Genomic DNA, 18946 nt, shown 5'->3' with positions numbered 1-18946 from the left:
GAACACTTAAACAACCCAATGTAACTCCAAGTCAATCACACTTCTGTGAAATCAAACTGTCCACTTAGGAAGCAACACTGACAATAAATTTCACATGCTGTTGTGCAAATGGAAGACAACAGGTGGAAATTATAGGCAATTAGCAAGACACCCCCAATAAAGGAGTGGTTCTGCAGGTGGGGATCCACAGACCACTTCTCAGTTCCTATGCTTCCTGGCTGATGTTTTGGTCACTTTTGAATGCTGGCGGTGCTTTCACTCTAGTGGTAGCATGAGACGGAGTCTACAACCCACACAAGTGGCTCAGGTAGTGCAGCTCATCCAGGATGGCACATCAATGCGAGCACATCTGGGACATCATGTCTCGCTGCACCACAGACTGTCCAGGAGTTGGCGGATGCTTTAGTCCAGGTCTGGGAGGAGATCCCTCAGGAGACCATCCACCACCTCATCAGGAGCATGCCCAGGCGTTGTAGGGAGGTCATACAGGCACGTGGAGGCCACACACACTACTGAGCTTCATTTTGACTTGTTTTAAGGACATTACATCAAAGCTGGATCAGCCTGTAGTGTTGTTTTCCACTTTAATTTTGAGTGTGACTCCAAATCCAGACCTCCATGGGTTGATAAATTTGATTTCCATTGATAATTTTTGCGTGATTTTGTTTTCAGCACATTCAACTATGTAAAGAAAAAAGTATTTAATAAGAATATTTCATTCATTTAGATCTAGGATGTGTTATTTTAGTGTTCTCTTTATTTTTTGAGCAGTGTCCTTCCAGGTCAACTGTAATATGAATACCATTGTAAAGCACAATCATTGACGAGACCATCATGCTGCCCGTCTCTCCATGATTGAAGAAGGCGATGAGCTCCGTCAGGTCTTTTTAACAATGGAAGGTGGGGAAGCGAAACCTACTGCGTGATAGGGAAAGGGGGGAAACTGCGTTCTTCACTCGATCTGTCCAACTTATCACCTCTAAAATGTAAATAAAACACTAAAGTTTATATAATGTGTCATTAAATACCTACAGTTGAAGTCGGAAGTTTACATACACCTTACCCAACTACATTTAAATTCAGCTTTTCACAATTCCTGACATTTAATCCTGGTAAAAATTCCTTGTTTTAGGTAAGTTAGGATCACAGCTTTATTTGAAGAATGTGAAATGTCAGAATAATAATTGAGTGATTTATTTCAGCTTTTATTTCTTTCATCACATTCCCAGTGGGTCAGAAGTTTACATACACTCAATTAGTATTTGGTAGCATTGCCTTTAAATTGTTTAACTTGGATCAAATGTTTTGGGTAGCCTTCCACAAGCTTCCCACAATAAGTTGGGTGAATTTTGGGCCATTCCTCCTGACAGAGCTGGTGTAACGGAGTCAGGTTTGTAGGCCTCCTTGCTCACGCACGCTTTTTTAGTTCTGCCCACACATTTTCTATAGGATTGAGGTCAGGGCTTTGTGATGGCCACTCCAATACCTTGACTTTGTTGTCCTTAAGCCATTTTGCCACAACTTTGGAAGTATGCTTGGGGTCATTTTCCATTTGGAAGACCAATTTTCATTTTACTTGCTCATGAGGCCATCTATTTTGTGAAGTGCACCAGTCCCTCCTGCAGCAAAGCACTCCCACAACATGATGCTGCCACCCCCGTGCTTCACAGTTGGGATGGTTTTCTTCGGCTTGCAAGCCTCCCCCTTTTCCTCCAAACATAACGATGGTCATTATGTCCAAGCAGTTCTATTTTTGTTTCATCAGACCAGAGGACATTTCTCCAAAAAGTACGATCTTAAAAGGAACCACCATGTGCCGTTGCAAACTGTAGTCTGGCATTTTATGGGTTTTTTGGAGCAGTGGCTTTTTCCTTGCTGAGCAGCCTTTCAGGTTATGTCTGTGTAGGACTCGTTTTACTGTGGATATAGATACTTTTGTACCTGTTTCCTTCAGCATCTTCACAAGGTCCTTTGCTGCTGTTCTGGAGTTGATTTCCACTTTTTGCACCAAAGTACGTCATATCTAGGCGACAGAATGCGTCTCCTTCCTGAGCGTACTTGATGAACGTGGTACCTTCAGGATGAACCAGACTTTTTTTCTGAGGTCTTAGCTGATTTAAAAAAAAAATGAAAACATTTTTTCCCATGATGTCAAGCACAGAGGGCCTGAGTAGGTAGGCCTTGAAGTACATCCACAGGTACACCTCCAGTTGACTCAAATGATGTCAATTAGCCTATCAGAAGCTTCTAAAGCCATGGCAACATTTTCTGGAATTTTCCAAGCTGTTTAACCTCTCTAGGGGGTGTGGGATGGTAGCGTCCCACCTGGCCAACATCCAGTGAAATTGCAGAGCGCCAAGTTCAAAAACAGAAATCCTCATTATAAAAATGTATAAAACATGCAAGTGTTATACATCGGTTTAAAGATTAACTTCTTGTTAATCCAACCATGGTGTCAGATTTCAAAAATACTTTAATGGCGAAAGCCTACCATGTGATTATCAGAAAAGCGCCCAGCAGACAAATCATTACAAACAGTTACCAGCCAAGTAGAGGAGTTACACAAGAAATAGCGATAAAATTAATCACTTACCTTTGATCTTCATATGGTTGCACTCACAAGACTCCCATTTGCTCAATAAATGTTTGTTTTGGTCGATGAAGTCCCTCTTTATATCCAGAAACCTCTGTTTTGTTCGTGCGTTTTGTTCAGTAATCCACAGGCTCAAAGGCAGTCACAACAAGCAAACGAAAAATCTGAAATGTATCAGTAAAGTTCGTAGAAACATGTCAAACGATGTTTATAATCAATCCTCAGGTTGTTTTTAGTCATAACAATCACTAATATTTCAACCGGACAAAAGCTTCGTTAATATAACAGAAAAACAAGAAAAGCGCGCTCTTGGTCGCACGCATGGAAAAACCCCTGGGACACGGCGGTGTCCACTCATTTTTCAGAATACAAGCCTTAAACAATTTCTAAAGACTGACATCTAGTGGAAGCCATAGGAAGTGCAATTTGAGTCCTAGGTCAATGGAATCTGTATAGGCAGTCAATGGAAATCCACAAACATAAAAGAAATCCCACTTCCTGGATGGATTTTTATCAGGTTTTCGCCTGCCATTTCAGTTCTGTTATACTCGGACATGATTTTAACAGTTTTAGAAACTTGAGTGTTTTCTATCCAAATCTACTATATGCATATCCTAGCTTCTGGGCCTGAGTAGCAGGCAGTTTACTTTGGGCACGCTTTTCATCCGGAGGTGAAAATAGTGCCCCCTACCCTAGAGGTTAAAGGCACAGTCAACTTAGTGTATGTAAACTTCTGGCCCACTGGAATTGTGATTAAGTGAAATCTGTCTGTAAACAATTGTTGGAAAAATGACTTGTTTCATGCACAAAGTAGATGTCTTAGCCAACATGCCAAAACTATAGTTTGTTAACAAGAAACTTGTGGAGTGGTTGAAAAATGAGTTTATGACTGCAACCTACGTGTATGTAAACTTCCGACTTCAACTGTGTTTGAAGGTTTGTGTCGAATTTGAATCAGGTTTTTAGGGCGGTGCTAAAGTTGTCTTCAGAAGTTAACAGCAGCTTTTGAGAGTCATGATGGCTTGCAGTGATGACGCAAGAAATGTATGCATTCAGTTGTACAATTGACTAGGTATCCCACCTGTCCCTTTCTTATTTTTAAACTGCGAGAGAAGTGCAACACCTGGTGGAGAGAGGCTGTACAACACAGAATGAGTTGCATTATGCGTACATTACGTCATGACACTACACAATTTAATGTACAGCGTCGGAGGGGTGGGTTTATTTTCTCCAACTTTTCTCCAATACTATCGGGCCATTACATTTCAATCAATGCTTGAATAGAAACGTAGTTCACACCCCAGACTTTGATGCCAACACAGTCGCTACAGTCCCATTAGTTTTTTATTGCAGTCTCGTTTGAATGCCGTGGTTGCGCAAATTTGTATAGAGTGGGGTTAGTCAACAACAGTAGCTAATTCCAAGTAATTCAGGTAGCAAATGTTACACAGAACCATCGGGACCATATAAATATGTATACATATATTTTATGTGGTACTGTAATTCAGCGTTTAGCTGCCATAGTACACATGAAACTAAATAAACTTATCATTGAATCTTGGCGCGTTCTTTGCCAGTTGGGGTCGCGCAAGTCCTTTAACTCACTGGACCTAGTTAGCTAGCTAGCTAGCTAGCTAGCAAGCAAATGATAGCTAGCTGTCACTGTTAGCAAGCTATGTAGATCATGTGCTTTCCTAGTCTTAGCTAGACTACCAATGTTTTACAAATAATAACACTAGCTAGCTTAATTAGCTACCTAATATCACATCGGCTAGACCCTAAACATATTGCCTTAGCTAGCTCGCTAGGCTCTAACAGTTAGCTAAGATAGGTAGTTGGCTAACATTAACAAAGAAACTTTGAAAACCATGGCCAGTCCAGAAATTAAGCTAGCTACAATGTCAAACTAATTAGCAACAGCGACAAAATACACTGCTACAAATACAATAGCTGCAATGACCTATTTTGAACTTTTTGGTATCTTTTCCGGCTGGCTTGGCAGGCTTGAGCTGCAAGGCTGACGGCTCAAGCAGCAGAGGCCACCACTGCTGCATCGTGTTTTTTTGTTTCCTTTAGAGGTAATGCTAGTTCCCTATTAAGGATACTTCAGAAAGCATTGATGAGGGTAATTTGCGATACATGTATGCTGCTATTTGCTATGTTGAAAATTACAATCACAGATTTGTAAAACAGACAGGAAATAGTAGCCTATTGTTGACTTGGTGATGTGAGGTCTCAATCTTGAATTAAACTTTGTCTATGTTCACGTTCAGCAAAAATGTGGCATGCAAACTTGGGTTATGACAAAGAAACACTGTCAAAGTTACACAGTTGGTGATAGTTTATATTTTGTTCTGTCTTCTCAGAAAGCGCAGGCAACCCATAACTACTGTCAAAAGATCCATGCAGGAAACTGTTTGATATCTCACACGAGGTGTGCAAAAATAATACATGTGACATTAAGCAGACGCTTTTATCCAAAGCGACAGTATGCATGCGTTCATGGCCCCGGGAAGTGAACCCACAATCATGACGTTTCGAAAGCCATGATTTTTTCCCCCCATTGACTGTTATGGTCGTTATTTATTTGGCTATTTTAATAGGCTATAGACTACAGTAATTTGCGGTAATTCAGCATGCATGGTTGTAGGGTCCATCACTCTTTCAGCCAAGGTGACAGATTATCAAATGGAAGATTTTGGCCTACTTTTATTTATTTTTTTGAAAATACAATTATTCTATGTCCTAGGCTACAACAACCCAGTGTAATGAGGAATGTATTATTGTTAGTATACCATTTGTCTAGGCTGTAAACTGCAGTGATGTAGGCTAATTTTGAATAACCACTCAAATGTCCTTTTGTGTTTCATGCCGAAATAAAGCCCTGATTTATAAAACCATTTGGATCAGTTATGGGTTTATTCTCGACCGTTTACAAGGTCCAGAAAGTGAAACTAGTCCACTCATATGGTGTATTTTGTCAGGATGTATCAGCATTTACAGATGGGCCTACCATAGAAAAATAGGCACTGATGTGATGTCTGTTGTGTATCATGTATCCCAAGTCGTCCTGTAATTAACGTGGCCTCCACCATATGCATAACAATTGTCAATGCCATTTCATATTAGGCCAGCGTTGGCTGAATGACTGAAATTAATATAATTAGTGTGAGTGGGGTTCCAAAAAACATCTGTAGTAAAATCTCATTTTTTTTATCATAGATTCTCTAGGGGCCTTCTCCATCTGATAGCCTATAGGCTGAACATTTGCTAGCAAATTCAACGTGAGATTATTACATTAATTTGTTTTTGTTCTTCCATCACCTGCCGAATAAAAACCTCATGGCCCTACTATTGAAAATGTTAACTGTGCCAGATATGCTGATGTGGACTTGGCCCGAGTACCATTAGTCGGAACCAAGAGTAATATGATTCTGCCGTACTCGGGAAGAACTCAGCCTGTATGAAGTATTCCAAGTCGATGCAGAGTCTCAAACGTAATAGGCCCGAACCCACCGGGTTGATTGGGTATTAATGCCCATGATTTTGGAATGAGATGTTTGACGAGCAGGTGTTCACATACTTTTGGTCATGTAGTGCATATCATGAGTAAGTATAATGCCTTCAGAAAGTATTCAGACCCCTTGACTTTTTCCAAATTTTGTCACGTTACAGCCTTATTCTAAAATGGATATTAAAAAAATACTGCAATCTACACACAATACCCCATAATGGCAAGGCAAAAACGGCGTTAGACTTTTTTACAAATCTATTAAACATCAAATACAGCTACCTTATTTACATAAGTATTCGGACCCTTTGCTATGAGACTCAATTGAGCTCAGGTGCATCCTGTTTCCATTGATCATCCTTGACGTTTCTACAACTTGATTGGATTCCACCTGTGGTAAATTCAATTGATTGGACATGATAGGGAAAGGCACACACCTGTCTATGTAAGGTCCCACAGTTGACAGTGCATGTTAGAGCAAAAACCAAGCGATGAGGTCGATGGAATTGTGCGTAGAGCTCAGACAAGTTTGTCTCTCGGCACAGATCTGGGGAAGGGTACCAAAAACATATCTGCGGCATTGAATGTCCTCAAGAACACAGTGGCCTCCATTTTTAAATTGAAAAAGTTTGGCACCACCAAGACTCTTCCTAGAAATGGCCGCCCAGCCAAACTGCGTAATCGGGGGAGAAGGGCGTTGGTCAGGGAGGTGACCAAGGATGCGATGGTCACTGTTACGAATCCCTTTTGGCCTGACAATCTAGGGGGGGATGGTAACGAGACCCATAACATGACTCATGCAAATTATAATAGTGAAAAAGAGTGAGAACGAAATAACCATAGACAATTAAATGACCGTCAAACACATGGTTTATTTGAAAACACACGGTAATGGGGGGAGCAGGAAAAGGGGCTGAGCTGGACCCAAGGAAAGGAATAATAAGTATCCAAAAACACCCCCAAGCTAGACTAGCCTATTTCACCAACCGCTAACTAACTAACCAAAAATACAGTTGGTGGTAATCCCAGTTCTAACTAGTGTTTTTATACAAAGTATTCCTACGGGTAATGTATGCCCATGGGCGACTTATCTTGGTACCCCCTTTTCCCACCGTCATACAAACACCATAACAAAACCAATACTCACAGGTGGGGACAAAGTGACATGTAGATGCAAAAACCAAACAAGAGCTCTGCAGACAGATGGCATTGACAGAGAGATTGAGCTCCAGAGGAAACAACTGAATGGGTTTTTAAACCAAGGGAAAGGGAATGTGATAGGGTAATGAAAACAGGAGGAGGTGTGTTCTGATTAGCGACTGATTGGTGACTGATTGGGGAATGATGATTGCCACCTGTGAGGAGGGGAGAAGGAAAGAAAATAAATACACATGCACACACACACACACACAGGATACACACACACACAGGATACCTGTATCCATAACAGTCACTCTGACAGGGATCCAGAATTCCTCTGAGGAGATGGGAGAACCTTCCAGAAGGACAACCATCTCTGCAGCACTCCACCAATCAGGCCTTTATGGAAGAGTGGCCAGACGGAAGCCACTCCTCGGTAAAAGGCACATGACAGCATCTAAAGACTCTCGGACCATGAGAAACAGGATTTTTTGGTCTGATGAATCCAAGATTGAACTCTTTGGCCTGAATTCCAAGCGTCACGTCTGGAGGAAACCTTGCACCATCCCTACGGTGAAGCATGGTGGTGGCAACATCATGCTGTGGGGATGTTTTTCAGCGGGCAGGGGGTGGGATACTAGTCAGGGTCAAGGGAAAGATGAATGGAGCAAAGTATAGCGAGATCCTTGATTAAAAACCTGCTCTAGAGCCCTCAGACTGGAGCAAAGGTTCATCTTCCAACAGGACAATGACCGTAAGCACACAGCCAAGACAACGCAGGAGTCTTTGAGTGGCCCAGCCAAAGTCCGGACTTGAACCCGATCGAACATCTCTGGAGAGATCTGAAAATAGCTGTGCAGCAATGCTCCCCATCCAACCTGACAGAGCTTGAGAGGATCTGCGTAGAAGAGAAACTCCCCAAATACAGGTGTACCAAGCTTGTAGCATCATACCTAAGAAGACTTGATGCTGTAATCGCTGCCAAAGGTGCTTCAACAAAGTACTGAGTAAAGGGTCCGTGTACTTATGTAAATGTATATTTCATATATATATATTTTTTTTTTGGGGGGGGGGGGATAAATTAGCAAACATTTCTCAACGTGTTTTTGCTTTGTCATTATGGGGTATTTTGTGCAGATTGATGAGGAGAAAAAACAATTTAATACATTTTAGAATAAGGCTGTAACGTAACAAAATGTGAAAAAAGTCGAGGGGTCTGAATACTTTCCGAAGGCACTGTGTAGCGTTTGTATCTATTATTTGTTGTTTGATAACTTCGTCATGAAATGAGCAGCAGCAGCTCAGAACCATCGCTAGACTGACACATTACTCACTCGCTAGATATGCAATTAAAGTGCCAAATCAAAGAAAACAAAATACCAGATGTAAAACAAATTGTGTGTTGACGTGATTTAAGCATTGACATGGACTCAACATTCCAATTCCATTGTTTCTTTATTAACAATTGTAATTTTGAAAGTGCGAAAACAGAAAATGACAGATTTTGTGGGGGAAATCTCCGATTTTTAGTTTATTAACCATTATTTTACCGGATATATTGACAGAAAACAACAGTGTACACAAAGGACCTGGGGAAGAGTTGCAAGGGAAAGGATAAGAATCTGCCTATTTGTAAGAAATGTAAAGTAGCTCTCATGCTAGAAAAGGTTGGAGACCCTCGGCCTAGCGTAATGCAGCAGATAACCGTTTCTTGTACACCATGCAGAAGAGGGTTGTTCTAAAGTGCTTTATTACTCTGGATGACATATTGAAAAGCAGCTGGCTGGGCTGGCGCACATTACATGTCCTCCTGGGAATACGCACTGCTGCTCTTTTAGTATAGTTGCATATGTGTCCACTAGAGTGTATTTATAGTAACTCCCTGCTCTGTAATCACAGGCTTCATAGCACACTGACAGACTGAAGGCCACTTCTAGGCTACATACTGTAGTGCTATGGGATTAGTTGGCTATAACAGAAACCTATCAAATGTAATGGGTGTCTGTCTGGCCTACCTGTCTCTCAATACTCTCTAGACTTTATATAAACAGATTTAAATGAATGAATCGTATGAAAAGTTTGTAGGTTGTTTGTTTTTTCAGTTTCATGGCTTTGCCAGGGAACCCCTGACTGCATTACTATTTAGGGATTTCACAAGTGTTCTAACCACGGTGTGTGTGTCTGACTTTGTAGGCTCCATGAGGAGATCCAGGATTTCTATGCCTACATGTCTCCACGGCCGGAGGAGGAGAGGATGAGGAGGGAGGTGGTGGAGAGGATAGAGCGGGTTATTAAGGACCTTTGGCCCACTGCTGACGTAAGTCAATCCCTTTCACTGTCGTAAAACATGTAAAACCCCCTTGACCGTTGACTTCCTTGTCCAGTTATTTATCGGATTTGAAATGATGTAGTAATTCTGATTTACATTTGGACACCAATGGATTCCAGTATGATAATGTTGTAGCTTCTGGTTGCTGTTAGGGATGCAACGAGTCACCAGAACGCATTGGTCCCCGGTTCAAATGTTTAAAATGCGAGTGCATCGGTCCGCGGGAGCCTAAAATGATCCAAATGAAGCATGCATTGGTAAGAAAACCAATTAAAACATTAGGAATCGCAGGTTCGCAAATGTTTTTTATTTTTTTCTCTCTGCCTTATTACGAAATACCTTTTAATCTGTTGTGATTTGAATTCATGCGTCCTCTCCTTCAGCCTATCACATTTTTATGCATGTTAACACCGTATGACATTAATCTACAAGTCAGATGAGAACTGTGCGCACAGTGCGAGAAACGCAGCTGCTCGCACCAAGGAGAGGAAGGCCTACCCTATCCCTGTTTTAAATTTATAGGCGACATCTGTGTGGCACCTTCAGCATTCAGATGTTTGTAAAAATGGCTTTTGTAATATTAAAAATAGGCTTTATTAATTGAAGGGCAACCCCATGTAAGTTGTTGGGCCAATGTTACCAAATGCGCTGTGGAAAATTGTGTTTTACCGCAGAGCTGTGTAGACTACCGGAATGAACACAACTCACATCTTGCTGATTGCACATCTAACTGCTGATTGGGGCTTTTCGATTGTCAGGTTTACCGTACAAAATATTTTTGGTAGTTCTGCTTTAAAGAGTCATTGCATTTGGTAACGTTTACATGAACCGTGTAAAGGTGGAATTTCATAACAAGGACAGCAATCATTTTTGCAAGCAGGACTGGTCGGAACGGGAGAAGCAAGCAGCTCTCCTCAAAGTTCCAAACGGTCAAAACCATTCGCTCTGAAACTGGTGAAATCCAAAGCTGTGTTATATTAATAGCCTATGTTTTCATAGCTAATTTCTAAAGATAAATATTGACATATTACTAGCTCAAAACATTTGACCCTTTCCAGCCCGTCCATTAAAAAATCGGAAACATGTTTCCAATGGTTGTCAATGTCACTCCCTAAAAACACAACCTTATGGAACAATCCTTGGATAGCTTTTCAGAATTCACCAATAAATTGGTCCACATGGAAAACTAAAGGCATAGAAGTAGTACAAAACGTACTAACAGGAAATACATTCATTTCCATGACAATATAAAAAAATTATAATATTGGAACCCCAAATTTTAAAAACTGTTGGCACAAGATGGAGGGAAAGTTGGTGCATAGCTAACAAAATAACAGTTAGCAAAAATGTATGTTAATCCAGTATAACCATAATGTATAGAATGTATTATACAAATTCTACAGCATAACGGCAGAGTCATGTATTAAGTATCAAAGTAAGAATGACTCAATAGGTCATGCTTTCTGGGAGTGCTATAAAGTCCGGAAGTTGTGGGCAGAGGTAGGAAGTTGGTTGTCAGAAGTATTACAATGTAAACGTACTTTTAATTCATCTGCCGGCATATTTTGAGACATGGCATATGGGGGTGTAGTGACTAGAATGCTTTTCCAACAGTCTTGAAGGAGTTCCCACATATGCTAAGCACTTGTTGGCTTATTTTCCTTGACTCTGCGGTCCAACTCATCCCAATCAATCTTAATTTGATTGAGGTCGGGTGATTGTGGAAGCCAGGTCATCTGATGCAGCACTCCATCACCCTCCTTCTTGGTAAAATAGCCCTTACACAGCCTGGCGGTCTGTTGGGTCATTGTCCTGTTGAAAAACAAATGATAGTCCCACTAAGCGCAAACCAGATGGGATGGCATATCGCTGTGGTAGTTATGCTGGTTAAGTGTTCCTTGAATTCTAAATAAATTTGTGTCACCAGCAAAGCACCATCACACATCCTCCTCCATGCTTCAAGGTGTGAACCATACATGCGGAGATCATCCGCTCACCTACTCTGCATCTCACAAAGACACGGCGGTTGGAACCAAAAATCTCAGATTTGGACTCATCAGACCAAAGGACAGATTTCCACCGGTCTAATATCCATTGCTCGTGTTTCCTTTAGTAGTGGTTTTTGATTCACGCCACCCTGATTCACGCAGTCTCCTCTGAACAGTTGATGTTGAGATGTGTCTGTTACTTGAACTCTGAAACATTTATTTGGGCTGCAATCTGAGGTGCAGTTAATTGCCGATTTCTGAGGCTGGTAACTCTAATTAATTAACTTCTCCTCTGTAGCAGAGGTAGCAATGGGTCTTCCTTTCATGTGGCGGTCCTCATGAGAGCCAGTTTCATCATAGCAATTGATGGTTTTTGCGACTGCACTTGAATAAACTTTCAAAGTTCTTGAAAGGTTCCGCATTGACTGACCTTCATGTCTTAAAGTAATGATAGACTGTCGTTTCTCTTTGCTTATTTGCGCTGTTCTTGCCATAATGTGGATAAAGTCTTTTAGCCAATAGGGCTTTCTTCTGTACCTATCTCCTACCTTGTAACAACACAACTGAATGGCTCAAATGCATTAACCTCTACGAAATTCCCCAAATTAACTTTTAACAAGGCAGGTTAGTTAAACTGCAATTTGTGACTACCTCATGAAGCTGGTTGAGAGAATGCCAAGAGTGTCCAAACTGTCAAGGCAAAGGGTGGCTATTTGAAATATATTTGTATTTGTTTAACAATTTTATGGTTACTACATGATTCCATATGTGTTATTTCATAGTTTTGATGTCTTCACTATTATTCTGCAATGTATAAAATAGTAAAAATAATGAAAACTTGGAATGAGTAGGTGTACATAAAACCCCTCTTTTGATAGGTTACAATGTCTGCATCAACGATATATGACTGGTTTAGTGGTTCAGGGGCGGGGATTAGGCTTTCTCTCAAGGTAAAACTCAACACGAAAATGGCTCATTTGACGCTGCTGGCGCAGGGAGACGTTTCTCCCCCACTCAATCGGATAGGGTATGAACTTTGGCAGCGCCACCATGCCGATTTGGACAACAATATCAAGGTAAGAAACTGTATATAATTTGTTTTATGTTGGTAATAATAATATTTGCATTTTAGAGTACTTTTTCCGATTGATAAGATGTTCGTCTGCAAAATGAGCTTTTGACGCCTGGTGAGCTAACTATCTACCAAGCTGAGTAGACTTGAAAAGTAAAATCCGCTTGAAAGTGAGTTGACTATTTCTAGCTGAGGTAAAAGTTAATATCCGCTCAATGACGATGACAATTTTTGAAGTACATGAAAAGCTTTAAGTGAATCAAAGCTTTTAAAACATATCCTCAAACGAGGTGGCAAACTAGCAATCTAGCTATAACTATGATGACTAGTTAGCCTGTGTTGGTCTAGTCAGTCACTCAAGATGGAATGGAGCAAGGTATGCTAACAGTACTTGATTTCTCTCTCCTCTTGCCTTCTTGATGTTCATGTTTTCTTTGATAACTGTACAAAATAAAAATGCATTTCTCATTACTTCGAAGATCACTTTAGCACCGCCCTAACAAACCGATTCAAATTCGACACAAACATTCAAATAGGTATGTAATGACATATTATATAAACTCTTTATAGTGTTTTATTTACATTTTAGAGGCGATAAGGTGATAAGTTGGACAGATCGAGTGAAAAAAATGAATTTTCCCACACATCTCTCCTTCTCACTATCACGCATTAGTTTCGCTTCCCCACTCGACATTTAAAAAAAGACCTGACTGGGCTCATTGCCTGCTTGAATGAATTATGCAGAAACGGGGAGCGTTTAGGTCATGTAATTGATTCTGTTGGAAAGGGGAGAAATTGTGCTTTACAATGGTATTGACATTACAGTTGATCTTGGAAGTATTATGTTTTTGGGGTGCTAAAATAAGGGCAATTGTACGGACCAAGGCGATGTACGAGTTTACGTTAACTGGCTAGTGATTTTATATTTTGACCATAGCTAGCCAGCCAAACAAGAGAAGGGTGCTGAGAATGAATGTACAGTGTTTTCGGAAAGTATTCAGACCCCTTGACTTTTTCCACACTTTGTTACGTTACAGCCTTATTCTAAAATGTATTAACTTGTTGTTTTTCTCATCAATCTACACACAATACCCCATAATGACGACGCAAAAACAAGTTTTTAGAAATGTTGGCTAATTTATAAAAAGAAAAAGAATCACATTTTACACAAGTATTCAGACCCTTTATTTAGTACTTTGAAGCATCTTTGGCTGAGATCACAGCATCAAGTCTTCTTGGGTATGACGCTAAAAGCTTGGCACACCTGTATTTGTGGAGTTTATCCTATTGTTCTCTGCAGATCCTCTCAAGCTCTGTCAGGTTGAATGAGGTGCATTGCTGCACAGCTATTTTCAGGTCTCTCCCAGAGATGTATGATCGGGTTCAAGTCCGGACTCTGGCTGGGCCACTGAAGGACGTGATGTGACTTGTCCCGAAGCGACTCCTGTGTTATCTTGGCTGTGTGCTTACGGTAGTTGTCCTGTTGGAAAGTTTAACCTTCACCCCAGTCTGAGGTACTGAGCGCTCTGGAGCAGGTTTTCATCCAGGATCTCTCTGTTCTTTGCTCCATTCATCTTTGCCTCGATCCTGACTAGTCCCCCAGTCTCTGCCACTGACAAACATCCCCACAGCATGATGCTGCCACTACCATGCTTCACCATAGAGATGGTGCCAGGTTTCCTCTAGACGTGACACATGTAATTCAGGCTAAAGGGTTCAGTCTTGGATTCATCAGACAAGAGAATCTTGTTTCTCATGGCCTGAGAGTCTTTAGGTGCCTTTTGGCAAACTCCAAGCAGGCTGTCATGTGCCTTTTTACTGAGGAGTGGCTTCTGTCTGGCCACTCTACCATAAAGGCCTGATTGGTGGAGTGCTGCAAAGATGGTTGTCCTTCAGGAAGGTTCTCCCATCTCCACAGAGGAACTCTGGAGCTCTGTCAGAGTGACCATCGGGTTCTTGGTCACCTCCCTGACCAAGGCCCTTCTCCCACGACTGCTCAGGTTGGCCGGGCGGCCAGCTCTAGGAAGAGTCTTGGTGGTTCCAAACTTATTCCATTTAAGAATGGAGTTCACTGTGTTCTTGGGGACCTTCAATGCTGCAGAAATCTTTTGGTGCCCATCCTCAGATCTGTGTCTCGACACAATCCTGTCTCGGAGCTCTACGGACAATTCCTTCAACCTCATGGCTTGGTTTTTGCTCTGACATGCACTATCAACTGTGGGACCTTTATATAGACAGGTGTGTGGCTTACCAAATCATGTCCAATCAATTGAATTTACCACAGGTTTACTCCAAGTTGTAGAAACATCTCCAGGATGGTCAATGAAAACAGGATGCACCTGAGTTCAATTTTGAGTCTTATAGCAAAGGGTCTGATTACTTATGTTAAAAAGGTATTCCTGTTTTTTAATTTTTTTTATATACATTTGCTAAACTTTCTTAACCTGTGTTTGCTTTGTCATTATGTGTAGATTACTGAGGATTGATTTTTATTTAATACATTTTAGAATAAGGCTGAAACGTAACAAAGTGGAAAAAGTCAAAGGGTCTGAATGCTTTCCGAAGGCACTGTATGTATGTACTGGCATTCTCAACTTTCCTAATATTAAGCACGTTGTTTATTTTTACAACAGGAGTATAGCCTACCTGGCTGGCACATATCTATAAAGTAGTATATGTAACGACAAGATTAAATCAAGAATAGTCTGATGGGTGACAATATTAGCCAATCGCTTGTGAATTATATATTATCACTTGTGAATGATGCCCAGCATAAGAAACTGCCATTTTTTTGGGGCGAATTCTTCAGAATCATGTGCGTGAGAGGTGATTAGGAGCGCGCAGCACTCGAGGAGAAGGGCACAATGCAGCACTCCGGGCCAAGGGCATGGATTGTTTTAGTGTGCATTACGGCCACTATCAAGTGCTTGTCAAATTTGTAAATGAGAGACGAATGAAGTGTGTAGAGCCTGCGCAGAGCTCATGCCTTTCAAGCAACTTTTTTCAGATAATCATTAGTCGCATCATGCAGCCTTACATTGTATTAAAATCAAAACATATAGCCCAACGTTTATAGAACTGCAGTTACATTAATACCTATTTTAACCGCTCAACACAGAATGGTTGCATGTGCGCACACCCTCAAATCGTTGGAGAGAGAAATTGTATTTAATCAGCTTTGTTCAATTGTATTCTTCATAATATAAAATAATGAACTAATTTAGCCCACAGCCATTTGGCATAGCCAGATCAGGACCTAAAATAAGGACAACTTAGAGTATGCTATTCTAGACTACATTTTCTTCATATCATGCTTCTTTAGACCGGTCTAAAAATAATGAATTTATTGTGAAGGTGTAGGCTATATTACATGGATTATTTTTTACATTTTTCATTTATTTAAATGGTGGATGTTCCAAAGGTTTGCATCAGTGGCTTGTAGACTGTGTGGAAGCCAGGAGATGCTAAATGTGTTTGTTAATTGTCAATTACCGTGAGGCCGGCAGTTATTTGCTTGACAATCACCGGCTGACAGAATTTTGTGACCGCCACAGCTCTAGTCTGGAGGAAACATGGCACCATCCTTATGGTGAAGCATTGTGATGGCAGCATCATGCTATGTGGATGTTTTTCAGCAGCATGGACTGGGGAAAATAGTAAATATAATGCATTTCAGAATGAGGCTGTAACGTAACAAAATGTGGAAAAGGTCAAGGGGTCCTAAAACGTTCCGGCCGGCTGGCTGGCTCCATAGACAAACATTGGCAGTAGAATGGCCTTACTGAAGAGCTCAGTGACTTTCAATGTGGCATCGTCATAGGATGCCACCTTTCCATCAAGTCAGTTCATAAAATGTCTGCCCTGCTAGAGCTGCCCCAGTCAACTGTAAGTGCTGTTGTGAAGTGGAAATGTCTAGGAACCACAACGGCTCAGCCGCGAAGTGGTAGGCCACACAAGGTCACAGAACAGGACCGCCGAATTTTGAAGCGCGTAGCGTGTAACAATCGTCTCCTCGGTTGCAACACTCACTACCGAGTTCCAAAATGCCTGTGGAAGCAACGTCAGCACAAGAACTGTTCATCGGGAGCTTCAGCCTAAGATCATTGGACTTTGGAACAGTGGAAACGTGTTTTCTGAAGTGATGAATCGCACTTCACCATCTGGCAGTCCGACGAGAGAACGCTACCTGCCCTAATGCATAGTGCCAACTACATTTTTCTGGAGGAGGAATAATGATCTGGGGCTGTTTTACATGGTTCAGGCTAGGCCCCTTCGTTCCAGTGAAGGGAAACCTTAATGCTATAGCATACAATGGCATTCTAGATGATTCTGTGCTTTCAACTTGGAGGGAAGACCCTTTCCTGTTTCAGCGTGACAATGTCACTGTGCACAAAGCGAGGTCCATACAGAAATGGTGTGTCGAGATAAGTTTGGAAGAACTTGACTAGCCTGCACAGAGCCCTGACCTCAACCCCATCGAACACATTTGGAATACGGACTGTGAGCCAGGCCTAATCGCACAACATCAGTGCCCAACCTCACTAATGCTCTTGTGGCTGAATAGAAGCAAGTCCCCACAGCAATCTTCCAAAATCTAATGGAACGCCTTCCCAGAAAAGTGGAGACTGTTATAGCAGCAAAGGGGGGACCAACTCTATATTAATACACATGATTTTGGAATGAGTAGCTAGTTATATCCCCAAAGCCATGTAGTCATCCCCTGATGACGTTTGAGAAATTTACCGGACTCATAAATGTTGGGTGCGTAACCTGATTAGGGCGTCCACCCACAGTGCTCAGACTGACAGAAATCACATCACATTTAGAATATGGTAATTATTTATATTAACATAACAAATTCTGATGTGCACTTTGGACATGTTAGAATAACTGTCCACATTTACTTTTCCTCAGCCAACAAGACAAGGAACGAATAGCAAAATCACTAGCTTATGTCAATCTATTGTAGAGAAGTTTAGGCTACCTATTCGATTGGTCAGCTTGTTGAGAAATAAATGGCCTTTTCCAAACACTCTGGGACAGTTGTACAACCTGTAGGCCTAGGCTACAGTACATTAAGTAAAATAACAACTTTAAAAAGCAACAAGTCTGCAACAGATCAGAATGTTTGCCTCACATGTATTAAAACATTCAAGTTTCAAACATTGCTTATTGCAAAGTGGTGTGTGACGTACTGATGAAGCCTGCCTTCCATTGCCGTTTTAATGCATTCAAAACAACTGGGGAAATTGGAAATCTCTGACTTCCGACTTCAGTTCGTTCAACGATAACTGGGGAAAAAACGAGCACCGACTGGGGGAAAAGTATTTTTGAACCGTCATCCAACTCGGAATTTCAACTCAAGAACTCTAGCTTCTTTTTAGAGCCCCGACTTTCCGACCTGCAGATCACTGACGTCATGATTTGAGTTCCCAGTTGTCCTTGTGATTTGATAACTTGTGGATACACTAATCACTTTCATTCATGATTCCCATTTTTATGTACTGAAGTGTATTCTGAATATAACTTTGTCAATCTTAAGCTATTCTTCGGTGGGGTTGTCACTGATTTTACATTTTGAAATGTACATTTTCCTTGTTTGTCTTGGAGTTTTAGAAATGGACAGAGGGGACCAGTACCATCGAATAATGCAGTCCCTGTCTATGAGGAGGACACTGATGGCAAATGAGCTGCGGGTCATTGCCGCGCAAGTCCTGTAGGATGAGGACGACAATGAAGCCATGGACTTCTTAAAGGAATATATCCTATGATGCTGAGCTACTTGGAGAAGACGAGGCTGAAGAGAATGAGATCAAGGAGCCAGAGGAAGTGGAGCCACCAGCTCCAGGCCTCTCAGCCAAGCTCTTCAACTGGAAGGTAACTATAGATGTGTTATTGTTATCTATTATCGGGCCTGATAAATCTATCTTCATGCAGGCGTTCATGCAGGCGTTGGTGGTGGTGGTTTGTGGGTTCCCAAATAGTCAAGGTTGGGGTCTTGTTTTGGGAGTGCCCGTCGTATGGTGATTCCGTCAAAGCATGGCTTGAGGTTACACCTACAGTATTCTACCGGTTTCTTGGACTGCTCGTTTACATGGGATTTACCGAACTGCCGGACCTTCATCGGTACTGGGGTGCAAAGTCTCTTCGGGGCTCTCTTGGGCTAGAGCTTTAATGTTGCGTAATCGCTTCAAAGCTCTGTTGGCTGCTTTACACGTTGTGGATCCTGCCACTGAGGATAATGCAGATAGGCTTAGAAAACTGCGGTCCTTCCTGGACCACCTGAAACAGACCTGTAAAAAGCTGTATCAGC

General features: G+C 41.5%; 1 protein-coding gene across 3 annotated transcripts in view; it reads left to right on the top strand.

Annotated features, from left to right (window-relative positions):
• Positions 1-18946, top strand: part of LOC110524212 (terminal nucleotidyltransferase 4B) — a 51215-nt gene that overhangs the window by 10021 nt on the left and 22248 nt on the right. For 2 of the 3 annotated variants that reach the window (XR_016495489.1, XM_021603662.3), the window contains exon 2: positions 9438-9561. Coding sequence is in view for 1 of the 3 variants with exons in the window: in XM_021603662.3 (XP_021459337.3) it covers positions 9438-9561 (124 nt within the window). In the remaining 2 variants the exon portion in view is untranslated. Of the gene's footprint in view, positions 1-9437; positions 9562-14144; positions 18511-18946 lie in introns of those variants that run through there. The other variant, XM_090233235.1, reaches the window with a different exon arrangement.

Source organism: Oncorhynchus mykiss, chromosome 1, assembly GCF_057628025.1.
Source record: "Oncorhynchus mykiss isolate SJ-2025 chromosome 1, ASM5762802v1, whole genome shotgun sequence".
Classification (NCBI taxonomy): Eukaryota; Metazoa; Chordata; class Actinopteri; order Salmoniformes; family Salmonidae; genus Oncorhynchus; species Oncorhynchus mykiss.
Note: the sequence above shows the minus strand (reverse complement) of the source record. Positions and strands in the feature narration are given on the sequence as shown.